At 49.5% G+C, this 15,120-nt stretch overlaps 1 protein-coding gene across 3 annotated transcripts in view; it reads right to left on the minus strand.

Moving 5' to 3' along the window:
- Cimip3 (ciliary microtubule inner protein 3) overlaps positions 1 to 15,120 on the minus strand; it is a 75,205-nt gene that overhangs the window by 54,910 nt on the left and 5,175 nt on the right. For 2 of the 3 annotated variants that reach the window (XM_050122729.1, XM_050122727.1), the window contains exons 1-2: positions 8,755 to 10,434; positions 8,114 to 8,240 (exon numbers count right to left, since the gene is read on the minus strand). In XM_050122729.1, coding sequence (XP_049978686.1) covers positions 8,114 to 8,146 — 33 coding nt within the window. In that variant the 5' untranslated portion in view covers positions 8,147 to 8,240; positions 8,755 to 10,434. Of the gene's footprint in view, positions 1 to 8,113; positions 8,241 to 8,754; positions 10,435 to 15,120 lie in introns of those variants that run through there. The other variant, XM_050122728.1, reaches the window with a different exon arrangement.

Genomic DNA, 15,120 nt, shown 5'->3' on the forward strand with positions numbered 1-15,120 from the left:
AAAAAAAAAAAAAAAAAAAAAAGAATGGAAGGAAGAGGGTAAAGGGAGAGATAATTTGGGAACAGCCGTGAGCAGGGCCACTGTTAGACCAAGAGCAATTCCCTGGAATCCACACTGTTCAGGGGCATTTTTTTAATATTTATTTATTTATTTATTATGTATACAATATTCTGTCTGTGTGTATGCTCGAAGGCCAGAAGAGGGCACCAGACCCCATTACAGATGGTTGTGAGCCACCATGTGGTTGCTGGGAATTGAACTCAGGACCTTTGGAAGAACAGGCAATGCTCTTTAACCTCTGAGCCATCTCTCCAGCCCCTTCAGGGGCATTTTGATTCCACATCTAGTCTCACACGGGCATCAGCTCGCTCTGTACTGTCCCTTTGGCACGCCCCGCCCCCAACACACACACTTCGTGTATGCGGGATGGAAGCCAGGGCCATGCGTGTTTGGTGCAGGCAAGTGCTCTACTCCAGAACTACATTCCCAGCCAGAAGCCCTCATACTCCCGATGCTAGAAGGGCCCCTCTGATCTCTTTTTAGTCTCCCCAAGGAACGGTCCTTAGAGCACTGCCGCCCAAGGCCATGCCCCTCCCACACGTGCTAACAGTCCTTTCCTCAGTCAGAGCAGTCCTGGAGGGTCACGGCAGCTGGCGGGGGGGGGGGGGCATTCATTTAGAGCACAGGCAGTCCCTCTGCCCTCCCTTCCCCCTCCCCTGATAACCCTAGGGCACTTCCACAAGACTACACAGCAGCCTCAGCCTCCAGAGGGATGCTCTCACAACCGCTGGTTCAGATCCAGGCACTGGTATAAATGCCTTGCCCATGTTCTTACTTGGGGTGCTCCTGACAACCCCAGGACACAAGCACCTCCATCATGAAATGGTGAAGAAACCTGTCCCTAGGTCAGAGCTGTGGGGCAGAGCCAGGATTCCTGTGTGAATAGTCAAGCTCCGGGCTTTGCAGGTTTGGAAACCCTCTCCTGGAACATTCAGAGAAACTACACAGCTTTCGGCAGTGAAGATGTGTTCTAGCCTGGGGAGCCTCTGCTGCTCACACTTCTTTTCTAGCACTTTCTTCTTGGCACCTGGACGCACACACAGTCCTGGTGTTAGATTTAAGTTCAATGCCCTTGTCATCAGTAGGGAGAGGCCAGGGATGCTAGGAAGCCAAGGTCCCAGGGCCAGTCCCCAGAATAGAGCCCCAGGTGTCAGTGCACTGAGGATTAGGTACCCTCTGCTCCTGGCTGGAGAGATGGCTCAGAGGGTAAAACCGCTTGCCACCAAACCTAATGACTTAAGCTTCATCCTTGGCACACACATGGTGGATGGAGAACAGAGTCCTTCAGGCTGTCTCCTGACTCTACAGGTGTTGTTGCGCATGCAACACACACACGAAGAAATTTTACCAGCATGGTCTACATAGCAACAGTCATAGGCCAGCCAGAGCTATACAATGAGACCTTGTCTTGCAGCCTGGCCCATTGTGGTCTTACCCTGAGGGAGTGCCAGTGTGAGAATACTTAGAAGCACACTTTGGTGCTCAGGGATGCCTGATGGGGACCGAGACAAACAAGCCGCTTCTTTCACGATCCTGAAGATTACCTTTTACTGCAGGTGGGCTCAGGGGCACACAGCTTCAGGCGGCCAGCATGGCGGAGCTCTAAAGGCCCGCTTTCCTTGGCCACAGGTCCTCCCTTCTTCCCAGCTCCTCTGTAACTATACACACCCAAGAGAGAAGGGTCTGGGGCTCTCTCCAGGGCAAGGCCATCTCTTTGTGACAAGGACTCCAAGGAGCAAGAACACTATGACCAAAAGCAACTTGGAGAGAAAGGCTTTATTTGATTGAAAATTCTAGGAGAATCCATAATGACAGGTTCGGGGGAGGCAGGGCAGCAGGTGGCAAGAAACTGAGACCACATCACATCCATACAAAAGAGACAGTGAACTAGAATCGGGCTGATGCCATAAGCTCCCAAAGCCTACTCCAGGGACACACTTCCTCCAGCAAGGCTGCACCTCCGCACGGTTCCGTACCGTCCCCCCAAACACTCTCCTCAACTGGGGACCTGTGGGAAACGTGGCTCATTCAAACCGTTACACAAGATACCCTGCTCTTTTCTTGCCTAAGGGCTTTTTGTTTTTGTTTTGAGACAGGGTTTCTCTGTAACTTTGGAGCCTCTCCTGGAACTAGTCTTGTAGATGAGGTTGGTCTCAAACTCAGAGATCCACCTGCCTCTGCCTCCTGAGTGCTGGGATTTAAAGGTGTGTGTCACCATTGCCCAGCTTTCCTAGCCTAGATTTTGACAGTAGCTTTGTTGTGGGGGGGAGGTTATTTTGAGACAGGATCTCATGTAACCAAGGCTAGCCCAGAACTATCTACGTAGCTGAAGAGGATCTTGATTTTCTGCCTCCACCTCCCAAGTGCTGGGATTAGACATTTGTGATACCACACCCCTGGCTTAGTCAGTGCTGGGGACGGAACCCAGGCCCTTGTTTATGCTAAGGAAGTGCTTTACCAACAGAATTATATCCTCAACCCCCCACTTTTTAATTTTTTTAAAAAGATATATTTTATGTTTGAGTGTTTTGCCTGCATGTATGTGTGCCATGTGCATCCAGTACCTGAGATGACCAGAAGAGGGCATCTGATCTCCTGGAACTAGAATTAGGAATGGTTTGGGGCCACCAAGCAAACTTGGTCCTCTGGAAGAACAGCCAGTGAGTCATCTCTCCAGCTGTGGCCCTAGTTTCTTTTCTTGAGGCTGGACCTTGCTATATAGCCCAGGAAACTGTTGGCGTGTTTTAAGACATGGTCTCACTAAACTCGATCTCCCTCATGCGGGAACTAATGGCGTGCAGCAGCAAGCCTGGAAGATCTTGCACTACAGGCAATTCTGTCGTAGCTTCCAGAGTGCTGGGGTTGTAGGTGTGTATCAGTGCACTTAGCTTCCCCAGGAAACGTTACCCCATGTTAATGCAGCACAGCTGCTAGTGTGTGGGGACCCCGGAACACCACACCTTACCAGGTAGAAACCATACACAGTCAATGATCCCCCTTACCACAATGGTCGTATGTCTAGGGGGTTAATGGAGGACAGGAAAGGCCAGGCCACCGTGCTGAGAAAACAGTGCCTGAGCCCAAGCTGTGGTCACAGAGAACCTCAGCCTCGGCCCTTCGAGTAACCTAGGCGGTTTCTCTCCTGGGTCCCCACAAAACTAAGCCGTGGATAATAGAGGGGGCCTTGCAGCTCCCATTCACACCCTGATGACTCCAGAGCTCTTCCCGGAGCACCAGGATTTCCACATGGCCGTCTGGCGTCATCTCACGTCTGACAACTGCACAGCTGAACTGAGTCCCATCTGGCTAACCCTGCTTCTGCCTCGGGGTCCCAGCCATGAGAAGGCACTAACCAGCCGGCCGGTGGTGGCGCATGCCTTTAATCTCAGCACTCGGGAGGCAGAGGCAGGCAGATCTCTGTGAGTTTGAGACCATCCTGGTCTACAAGAGCTAGTTCCAGGACAGGCTCCAAAGCTACAGTGAAACCCTGTCTCAAAAAACTGAAAAATTAAAATAAAAAAATTAAAATTCTCTGTCTCAAGGGAAAAGGGAGGAAAGCCTTTAGGCCATTCCCTGACCATCCTCCTCTGACCTCTCAGGAATGGAACCTACACCAGCACACACAGGTGCATACTCACATTCACAAAAAAATACTATATGTATATACATGTAGTATATATACATACTATATAGAGATATACATACACAGAGAGAGAAAGAAACAGGAATTATCTCTGAGGCTTTACCTTTCTTGGACATTTTGCTTCTTACTTCCTAGTTCATTTACACAAATCCAACTAGGAAACTTGCCCACAATGTGTTTTCTAGTCACTGGGCACGGTGTTGCACACCTGTGACCCCAGCACTGGGGAGCTGGAGGCAGGAGGAGCTCAAGGCTGGTTTGGCTGCAGTTGTCTGGGGACAGCTGAGGTTCTTCTTCTAGCCTCTACCTTCTAAGCACTGGGCTGTCAGAGACAGGTCACCAGTCCAGCTCTCAAGGCTATCTAGTTGTCCAAGGTCAACCTGGCTGTCTTGAGACCTTGTCTTGGAGAACAAAAGCCAACACCCCATGAGAGGGAGTTGGAAGGAGTGGAAGCTTCATTTTGTTCTTACCGTCCTCAAACTGTCTAAAGAACACAGCCCACAGAGTAATAAAAACACTACTGATAGCAGCCCCACAAGGGGCTGGAGAGAAGACTCCCTGGCTAAGAGCACTGGCTGCTCTTGTAGAGGACCCAGCACCCACCCAGCAGCTCATAACAGTCAGTAATTCCAGCTCCAGGGGCTCTGACGCCCTCTTCTGGATTCTGTAAGTGCTTCACACAAAGCACAGGCGTGTGCAGGCAAGCCATCTGTACACATAAAATATTAATAAATAAATCTTTTTAAAATTAAATAGGGGCTGTAGAAATGGCTCAGTGGTTAAGAGAACTGGGTGCTCCTCTATGGGACCTGGGTTCAGTTCCCAGCATTCACATGGCAGCTCACGGCTGTCTAGAACTCCAGTTCAGGGCTCCATGGCCCCAGGCACACGTGTGGTGCACATATATGTATGCGGGCAAAATATCCATACACATAAAATAAATAAAACTTTTTAAAATTAAGATAGATTGTGTCTGGCCCGAGGAAGGGAATGAAGAGAAAGTCACTTTGCTTGATCTCTTTAACCATCGGGGAGGAGGCACATGCTGTCCCTGGGGAGCAGGTGGCACAGCCTGGGGAGCTGAGGGGAGCTCAGTCATGAGAACTCAGTTTCAGGAGCAGCTAGTTTCACACATGTGCACACTAGGGTAAATCCTGGCCAGAATGAGCAGCTGCTGCCAGGCAGTCCCGGGAAGGTGAGAACCCCAGGCTCAGACAATATCCTGGCTCACTCCTCAGCAGGGCTGTCTGCTAGGGATGCCATCCAAACATGGCTCTGTGGGAAAGCTCCTGCCATTAGCTTAATAAGCACAAAATGAGACGCTTCTCAAATACTGTTTTTCACTTATCAGATTGGCAGGAGATTAAAACACATGGTTCTGGCTACAGTGTGGGAAAAGCGGGCTCTGTTTTCTCCTGGAGGGAGGCTAATGCGCTACAACGCTAGCAAGGGCATTTGGCAGAGGCCGCTGCCTCAAGCAGCTCAGGTTGCTGGAACACAGCTCGTCCACCTCAGTGGGACCTGGAAAACTGAATTCTTACAGGTTCTGAGGCTTGGAGGCCGACATCCAGGCAGACTGGTGTCCAGTGAGGGCTTGCTTTCTGGTTCACAGCGGGTGCCTGCTCTGTCCTCATGCTGCAGAAGGGTCTGGACAGGTACCACTTTCTGTTTTTGAGAGTGCATGAGGTAGAACCAGGGACTTGCACATGCCAGGTAAGTACGTGCTCCACCGCTGAGCTGCAGCCCTGCCCCATCAAGGGCCTCTATTGTAACAGTTGTAATCTCATGAAGGAAGCCTGGGATCTGGTGACCTCATCGCCTCTCTAAAGTGTTATAATACCACCCTCTTGGCAATGGGTTAGGACACAAGCATTCACCCTCTGAAAACCAGCACTGGGCTGAGAGATACCTCAGCAGTTAGGACTACTTGCTGCTCAGTCCTGAGGATGGGAGTCCAGATCCCAGCACCCACAATCCAGCAGTTCACAAATGCCTGAACTGCAGCTCCAAGGGCTCTGACGCCCACTTCTGCCCTCAACAGGCATGTGCATGCACGCAGGCACACATACTCACACAGATACACATATAAATGATGATGACTATAGAAGTCATGCTCCATATATTCTGGGATAAGAATTCTGCTTCTAGGAAGCTGGGTCCAGATATACTAGTAAAATGACACCATGCTATCATGGCATTGCTTACTGAACACATCCCCAATGTAAACAACAGCCAACACACTCTGCAGCCACTAAAGCCAATGAGGATGTTTTTCTGTAGCAGGAATGATCTCTAAAAAATACTAATGGGGGTGGGGTGAGGTGGTGCGGGAATAGAAGTGTCGAATAAGCCAGGCGGTGGTGGCACACACCTTTAATCCCAGCACTCGGAAGGCAGAAGCAGGCGGATCTCTGTGAGTTCGAGGCCAGCCTGGTCTACAGAGTGAGTTCCAGGACTAAGTAGTCTCAAAACAAAACAAAAACAAACAAAACAAGAATGAAGACATGACAAAGAACATCTTGGGCCAGGTGCAGGCCACCATCCGCAACCTTCGAACTTAGGAGGTGATGCCAGAGGGTTCTCGGTTCAAAGGCATCGTCTCACCTCCAACTGAGGACAGAAATTACAAAAAAGTATATCCTGGTTTCTGATCAAAATGCAAATCCCTGGTGAGGCCCCCAAAGCTCGGGTCTGTGTCCAGCCTTGTCTTCACAGTCAGTCCTCGCCACTCACTCACATTGTCGGCACCTCTCTGCCTAGAAGATCTGTCCTTCCCTCCTCCCTCCCGCTCTCCTTCCTTCTGTCCTTCCTTTTTTTCTCCTTCCTCCCTTCCTTCCTTCCGTCTTTCCCTCCTCTTTCCTCCTTTCTTTCTTCATTTTTCCTTCCTTCTTTCCTTCCTTCCTCCCTCCCTTCCTTCCTTTGACTGAAGTCCCACTCAACTGTCACCAGCCCCAGACAGAAAGGGACTGTGCAGCCTCCTCTGAGATGCCAGGCACAGATGCCACCACACGCTGCAGTTATTAGATCCCCATGTAGCATAAGCATACACTTATTTATGACAGTCACAAACAGGGAACACTTGACTCCACTCAAACGGAACCACAGTAAGACGGCTTCTACTATCAGACCAGTAAATTTCCACAAGTCTCAAGACAATGGCAAGGTAAGGAAGCAGGCACTCAGTGGGAGTGGGCATTGACACAAAATCAGACAACAGGTGGCCTGTTTCACAAGCACATGCAGCAAGTGACAGACACAGAGCTATTCACTGAATGGACACACACAATCAAGAGGGGGGCTGGAGAGATGGCTCAACAGTTAGGAGCACTTGTTGCTCTTACAGAAGACCCAGATTCTGGGAGACGGCTCAGAGGTTAAGAGCACTGGTTGCTCTTCACAGAGGTTGTGAGTTCAATTCCCAGTAACAGAGGACTCAGATTCAGTTCCTAGCACCCCACATGGTGTTGTTTCCCAACCATCTATAACTCCAATTCTAGGGAATCTGACGCCCTCTTCTGACCTCTATGGGTACTGTGTATGTGTGAGCGTGCACCCATACACACATATAAGCAAAATACTCCTAAATAAAATGAAATAGATGAATATTTAAAATTAAAAAAGAGCACGTATTGCTTGCTCTTCCAGAGGATCCAAATTTGGTTGCCAGCATCCGTGTTAGACAGTTTACAAATTGCCTGTATCTCTAGCTCCAGGGGATCTGGTGCCCTTCTCTGACTGCTGTGGGTACCCATCTCACAAGCACAGACCCCTCCACCCAACACATACACACTTAAAAACAAATCTTTTTATTTATTTTGAGACAGGGTCTCTTTACAGAGACCTGGCTATCCTGGAACTCTCTATGTAGACCAGGCTATCCTCAAACTCACAGAGATCCACCTGCCTCTGTCTCCCAAGTGCTGGGATTGAAGACATGTACTATCATGACTGGCTTTAAAAAAAAAAAAAAAACAAAGGTGCAAAGGACCTGTCTGTCACCTGAGCTCTGAAAGAGGAGTGAAGAAAGAGGCCTGTGTCACAGCACTGCGTTTTCATGAACCAGAAAGAGATTCTTTATTACTCACATGGAAGACACACTAACTATTAAGAGAAAGCGTGGTGTTTACACATGCTATAAAAGGGAGCGATATACATATGTGTTTGATGCATACAAGAATACATAAAGTCATAGCGACTTATCAGTAAGCCCCATGGTTGAGACTCTAAGATGTGGGAGGAGGAAGATACTTGTTATGTGTATTACTAAATATATCTATTTCTGTCTTTTAAATTTTTTTACTATATACATATATTATCTAGTCACAATTAAATTACTGATAACAAAGAAAAAACAATAAGGTAAACAAAGTGTAGATGCCCCTAAGCCATTAGCACCAAGAGAGGAAATACCTTGAACTTGTTCCCAGCGCCAGAAGAGTCCATGACAAAACTTCACCTGTAGCCTGGTTCCGCCACAATTGCAACTAGGCCATCGAAGATGATGTTCAGAGAGTCAAGCACTTGCTTCAGGGTAAGCCTGAGAGAGACAAGAACGATGACAAGCCTGGAAAATTCAGAGGTAGCAATAAATGACAAGGCTCGGGCTCTTGTTCCTACTAAGACACCTAGAAGACTCTGAGGACCCTGGCGGGCCCTGGACACACCCCTGGGCTGGAGCTGTCACTCACAAGCCCAGCATGCACAAGGCCCTCAACCTTATCCCCAGTTCCAGAAAAGGAAGGAGGATTGCAGAAAGTCCATGGAGGCCCTGATGACCCTGAGGATGAAGGCGTGTGGTGCTTCCAAGGGCATGGGAAGGCTCGCCAGCCCCAGCCACCCCTTTCCTGGGGTGGTCCTGATTTGGAGATGACAGAAACGCTCCAGCCCTCCTCCTTAGCCTGGTACAATCTGGTTTTATAAGGGCATAGGCTCCTCAGAGATGTTACAAGAGGAACAAGAGCCTCGGGGCCAAATGGGACTGAGGCTCAGGCCTCTCAGGCTGGCTCCATCCAGCTGTACCTCCCCCGCCCTCCCCTGATCTGCTTCCTCACCTCTCCCAATGCCCCACTAGCCAACCCCACTCCTGGAGATCTCAGCAGACCTCCAGGCCACAGGCCAGCCCTCCACTCACACCTCTTGGTCAGAGAGGCAGACCAGGTTCCTGTGTTTATCCATCTCCCTGGCAACACGAGCCTCCACAGGACGGTGTCATCCAGGTATCTAGGTTAATGTTTCCTGCCTCTCCTTAGGTACAGGTACGTTCTGGCTCTCTGGCGCTGGGACCAATCTACCCCCAGTTCCTGCATGACCCCCCTACCCTACCATGAATTATAACTGGCAAATTCCAAACTCTGTGTGGAATGTTCTTCACATTCCCTCTTACCCTAATGCTCCCAGGCCTACCCATGATCCCCTGCCTACCCATCCCTCTGAACACACCCCAAACCCTTGTCAAGTGGTGCCACTCCCGACCCTGCCACTCTCCTGCCTCTGACCACGACTGTGGCTGTGTGCGCTGCTCCCTTTCCACAGAGACAGCAGCATTTCGTGCTCTGTTCGACTAGAACTTTCTTTTCAGGCCACTTTTTAAAAAGGTGCAGCTCCTCAGCAACCCCTGCCACCCGATTTTGTGGTGCGTGCTACCGTTATCTGCCCTGCCAAGAAGGCAGCCACTCATGACCTGCATCGCCAGGTCTCTAGTCCTTTGTCAGAGATCCTGAAGGACGTGGGTGGCGGGCAGGACAGCTCCTCTGACTGGTCCCTGCTTGGCTTCTGTGCGGGATCTGTGCACACTGCCTGCTCCCCGTGTTATTAGCCCAGACTCTGCACACTACCTGCTGTGGCTCTCACTTGTCCCCGTCCTCCAGGTACCCAGCACTATGAACAGTCCTGCTTTCCCGCCCAGGTTCACCACCCGACACTCCGTGTGTGTGTGTGTGTGTGTGTGTGTGTGTGTGTGTGTGTGTGTGTGTGAGCTGTCCATCCCTGGGCCCACACTACGCTGTTTGCCAGTGTCTGTATCCATATGGTCACCACAGACGCCCAGTGGCTGTTTGCCAAATGGGAGCCTGGAGATGGGAAGAGTAAAATGGGGGAGAAGCTGAAGGGCTGGAAGGAGAGGCAAACGTCAGGAGTGAACTGCAGACCCAGAAGCTGGGTAAAGGCTTTCTCCTTGCAGGGCAGGAAGCCCGTCTGGCACCCCTTCACAACTTAAAATGGGCTTAGTCTCGGTTTGTGTATCTTGTTTTGTGTATTCATTGTGAATGAATTCCCTGGAGGCGGGAGCTATGTCTGTCTTGTTCACCACTGTACCCTCAGAGCTGGCACAGTGCCACCTGGCATGCACAAGAGTTCCAGATCATGTTTGCTAATAAATGAAAGGAGGCTGAGTGACCCACAAGAATACAGAACTGACAGGGCACCTGATTGGCACTTGGGCCAGTTTGGACTCAGGATAGAAGTCTCTGGGAGAATCTGCAGTCTTACTGCAGGGGCACAAATGGGGTACAAAGGCTGGGAAGAGCAAGGAGCCCCAAATATTTGGGGGAGGCAGCATCACTGGTGAGGAAGGCAGCTTGGTGACTGTCCAGATGTTAATGAACAGTCAGGCAATGGTTGTGCACGCCTTTAATCCCAGCACTCGGGAGGCAGAGGCAGGTGGATCTCTGTGAGTTCGAGACCAGCCTGGTCTACAAGAGCTAGTTCTAGGACAGGCTCCAAAGCTACAGAGAAACCCTGTCTCAAAAAAAAAACAAAAAAAAAAAAAAACAAAAAACAAAACAAAACAAAACAAAAAAAAAAGATGTCAATGAACAAGCCCCTGGCCTGGCCCTACCCAGAGGACTTGGAAGCGAGTCCGTGCTGCCCAGCCTGCACCCTGCCCCAAAGTCAGCAAGAGTGGTGTGTCTGGGTGGGTTAAGTCAAGATAAATCTGATCATGTACTATGCCCAGCATCCGGAAGGCAGAGGCAGAAGGATCTCTGTGAGTCTGAGGTCGGCCTGGTCTACAGAGTTCCAGGACAGCCAGACAGGACTACATGGAGAGACCCTCGTTGGAGCCCACAGATGTGGATTTGTTCCCTCCACATCAGAGAGTTCAGGCCTATTCCTTCTCCTTCAAGGTTATTGAGAGGAGGTTTGACCCAGGGTGTGGCTACTGTTGGGCTGTTTTGACCTAGGGTGTGGTTACTTGATGCTCTGGGTATTGAGAAAGTGAAGACTTTGTTTATTCCTTGCTTCTTGGTAAAGAAGTCTTTTGTCTTCCCCCTCCTCTTTGGATTGAGGTCTAGAAAGCCTATGAGAAATAAACACAGGTGGATTCAGTACTCACTGGGTTGCCCTCCTGACTCTGTCCTGTGTCTCTGTCTATTTCTTTTGTGTCTTTGTTTCCTTCTGTCTAACATCTCTAATCCACATGCCCCTGCCCTGGAACAATGCACGAACCTGTCCAGGCTGGACCCCGACAGACACTATTTAAAAAAAAAAAAATAGTATAACCAGATGGCCTGGTACAGAGAACACTGAGGCCAGCTGGGAGGTAATGGTTGGAGGTAGAGGAGCAGAGAGCCACATCCCTGAGGTCAGAAGTGGTACTTCCAGGACACTTCCTGGCTGGACAAGCTCAAGGGAAAAGCCATCAAAGGAAAGGAAGACCAAGCTGTTGAACAAGGACAGGTGGGTGTAGACAGAAAGCGAAGGAACATCAAAGAGGAAGTAGCCACTTACTGGCCTAACAACAGAGGTTGTGGACTGACCCGGGCGCCTGAAGGGCAGGGCAGGTGTTCACCACTGTGCAGTAGCTTGCTGTCTGTCCCAACAAGACTTTCCTGAGCACTCCCTGAAGCTTCGTTAGTGACAGGTTCCATTGCCCACAAGCCCATCAGTTCCTTCCGAGGTGAAAAGCCCCTCGATTCTAACTTAGGCCAGGGCCACTCAGCTAAAGCTACACGCCCTCACTCCCTTCACAACTAGGCAACCCTATGTTTGGGGTGGCGCAGCTTCTGGGTCTCACTCAGAAGAAAAACCAAGGTTCCCCAGCCTCTTCACTCCTCGTTCCCAGGAACATGCACTCAAGAAATGGCTTCTACCTCCCATCCTGTGACTGCAACCAGAACCCCAGGTGACAAAGGAACCAGGAAGAGGGGAAGCCACAATGCACAGTCCAGTCACTGCTAGCTGCACCTTTCACGGGAAGCAGATGTTTCATTTCTGTGTGGAGGGTGTATCTGTGTGACGCTTGTGTGTCTGTCTGTGTGGAGGGGGCATACACATATGTGTATACTCATGTGTGTGTGCGCAGATGTGCATGTCGTTTGAGGACAGGGACTACATATTCCAGAACGGCCTGCCAGGCTGGGGCCGTGTCCAATTTCTCTTCCCACCAGTGGGCCATCAGTGTGTGGCTGTGTGACAGAATCACTGAATATATGGTACCAGTGCATTAGGACAGAATACCAACCACTGGGAGGCAAGAGCATCCAAGGGAAACATGGACTGTGGAGCAGAAGGCCTGAGTACCACTACAGGGACTGAGCAGGGAAGTCCATGTCCTCAGCTGCAGACTGTAAGAACATTTGTTTTAAGAACATTTGTTTTAAGAACATATGTGAGGGCTGGATAGATGGCTGAATGGTTAAGAACACTGACAGCTCTTCCAGGTCATGAATTCAATTCCTAGCAACTGTATAGTGGCTCTTAGCCATTCATAGTGGGGATTTGATGCCCTCTTCTGGCATGCAGGTGTACCTGCAGATGGAGCATCACATACATAAAATAAATATCTTTAAAAAAAGGGTCTATATGAGGATTCATGAGTTAGTATGTGTGAACAGAACTGTGGCTAGCAAGAGCCTTAGCTTTTATTGAGATGGGAGTGTAGTTCAGTGAAAGGGCCCCAGGGTACCCCCCCCCCCCAAACACACACACCTGAGAAAAACAGAAAACTAGAACTGAATACATCTCTTGACTTCAGGGCCAGCCTCATCCACGTCATAAGATCGAGCCCAACCAGGGCTACAGAGTGAGACCCTGTCTCCAAAAGAAGGGGATGGAAGGGCAGCTAGAGATGGCTCAGGGGCTAAGAATGTGACTGCTTTTCCCGAGAACACGGGTTCCCAGCACCCATATCTGGCAGCTCACAATCTCTTTTTTGTTTTTTCCAGATAGGGTTTCTTGAGACAGGGTTTCACTGTGTAACCCTGGCTGTCCTAGAATTTACTCTGTAGACCAGGCTAGCCTCAAGCACAGAGATCTACCTGCCTCTGCCTCTTGAGTGCAAGGACTAAAAGCATGCACCACTGCTTGGCTCACAATTTCTTACAAATCCACCTGCTGGGAATCCAGTGCCCTCTTCTAGACTTCAAGGGAACCTGCCCTTTGATTCTGGCATTCAGGAGGCAGAGGCAGGCAGATCTGAGTTTAAAGGAGTTCCAGGCCAATCAGGGACACACAGTGAGTCTCCTTTCACACAGTGTAGAGGGAAACAGATAAATTAGAACTGACCAGGTATTAGGTGTTGGAGTTTTGTGTTTGAAATTGTATAGGTGGGGCCTGAGGGCTGTGAGCACGGCTATCTCGGAAGCCTGTGCACAGCTGGTGACCACAGACTTATTTCATTCATTCATTTTTTTCTTTTTTAAATATTTATTATGCATACAATATTCTGTCTGTATGTATGTCTGCAGGCCAGAAGAGGGCACCAGACCTCATTACAGATGGTTGTGAGCCACCATGTGGTTGCAGGGAATTGAACTCAGGACCTTTGGAAGAGCAGGCAATGCTCTTAACCACTGAGCCATCTCTCCGGCCCCCCCCCTTTTTTTTTTTTTTTTTTTTTTGGTTTTTCGAGACAGGGTTTCTCTGTGGCTTTGGAGCCTGTCCTGGAACTAGCTCTTGTAGACCAGGCTGGTCTCGAACTCACAGAGATCCACCTGCCTCTGCCTCCCAAGTGCTGGGATTAAAGGTGTGCACCACCATCGCCCGGCTCCATTCTTTTTTTTTTTTCTTTTTCTTGCTTATTTTTGTTCTTTAGAGACAAGGTTTCACTACGTAGCTCTGGTTGTTCTGGAACTCATTATGTAGACCAGGCTGGCCTTAAGCCCAGACACCCACTTGCCTCTGCTTCCCGAGCACTGGAATGAAAGGTGTGTGCCACCGCACCAGACTCACAGGCTTCTAACAGCCCTATGAAATCACAGGCCCAGCAGCACAGCCACAACATGAAAAGCCACTGCACACAAAAGGAAAACAAATAAACTGGGCATGCTGGCACATGCCTTGACCCCAGCTTGCGGAGGCTGGGGATCTCTTTTGAGTTTGAGGCCAGCCTGGTCTACAGGGTGAGTTCCAGTCCAGGGCTACCAATGAGACTCTGTCTTAAAAACAAATACAAAAAAATGAAAAAGAAAAACAGACTGTTGACACAACCCCCTGAGATGAATGGGTCTCAGGACAGCGTAGAAAGAAGACAGCCACCCAGCCTTCACAGGTGACCTGGATGGAGCGCCAGTCCATCCAGAGAGGAGACTGTGTAGTTATGAAGAGAAGCATGGGGAAGGTGGTTCACAAGCCTGCATGACAAAGTAAATACATTCCCAAAATCTTTATTATGGGGGCTGGAGAGATGGTTCAGTGGTTAAGAGCACTGGCTGCTCTTCCAGAGGCCCTAAGTTTAATTCCCAGCACCCACATGGTGGTTCCCAACCACCTGTCATGAGATCTGGTGCCCTCTTCTGGCCTGCAGGCACACATGCAGGCATAACTCTGTATACATAATAAATTAAAATCTTTTATAAAAAAACAGTTTGTATTATGAATTTGATTAGACTTTTCATAAATCACTTTATTTTTCCCTCTAAGACTCTCCCAACTTATAAAAAATAGAAATCTGTAGATATACATTGAGAAATCTACACTTCAACACACCACCACTCAGGCCATCTCTGTTCTAAGAGCAATCACAGTGGTGCAGTTCTGCGGTCGAGGGCAGCAAGAGCCCCCTCAGCTCACACAACACGCTCCACAGGCTTGGCTTCAGGCGGTGACATGGTGCATAAGTACAGACACAGACACGCTGGCTAGAAGCATCAGGAACAGCAAGGTGTGGCAGCTCCTGTTAGACCCTGGGACTGGATTCCAACTGACTGGGCCAGGAGCTGCCAATTACATCACAAGCTCCCAGAATCCACACAGCCCGGTCTTCTTGTTCTGACCTGGAAGTTCTGAGTCACCATGAAAATACTCCTGTTTGGACCAGAGCCAAAAAGGCTCACTTTCTCACCACCTCTTGTTCTTTCTTCAATTCCAGACACAGAGCTTTTTGTTTGTTTTGTTTTGTTTTTCCTCCAGGCAAAGGGACCAAAGGTTCTAGAGAACAGCAAGGAAGGTTGATCCCCCCAGCCAAGTTACTGGAAGCCAGG

The sequence above is a fragment of the Alexandromys fortis genome, unplaced genomic scaffold, assembly GCF_014885135.2.
Source record: "Alexandromys fortis isolate MF-2015 unplaced genomic scaffold, M_Fortis_MF-2015_v1.1 scaffold_212, whole genome shotgun sequence".
Classification (NCBI taxonomy): domain Eukaryota; kingdom Metazoa; phylum Chordata; class Mammalia; order Rodentia; family Cricetidae; genus Alexandromys; species Alexandromys fortis.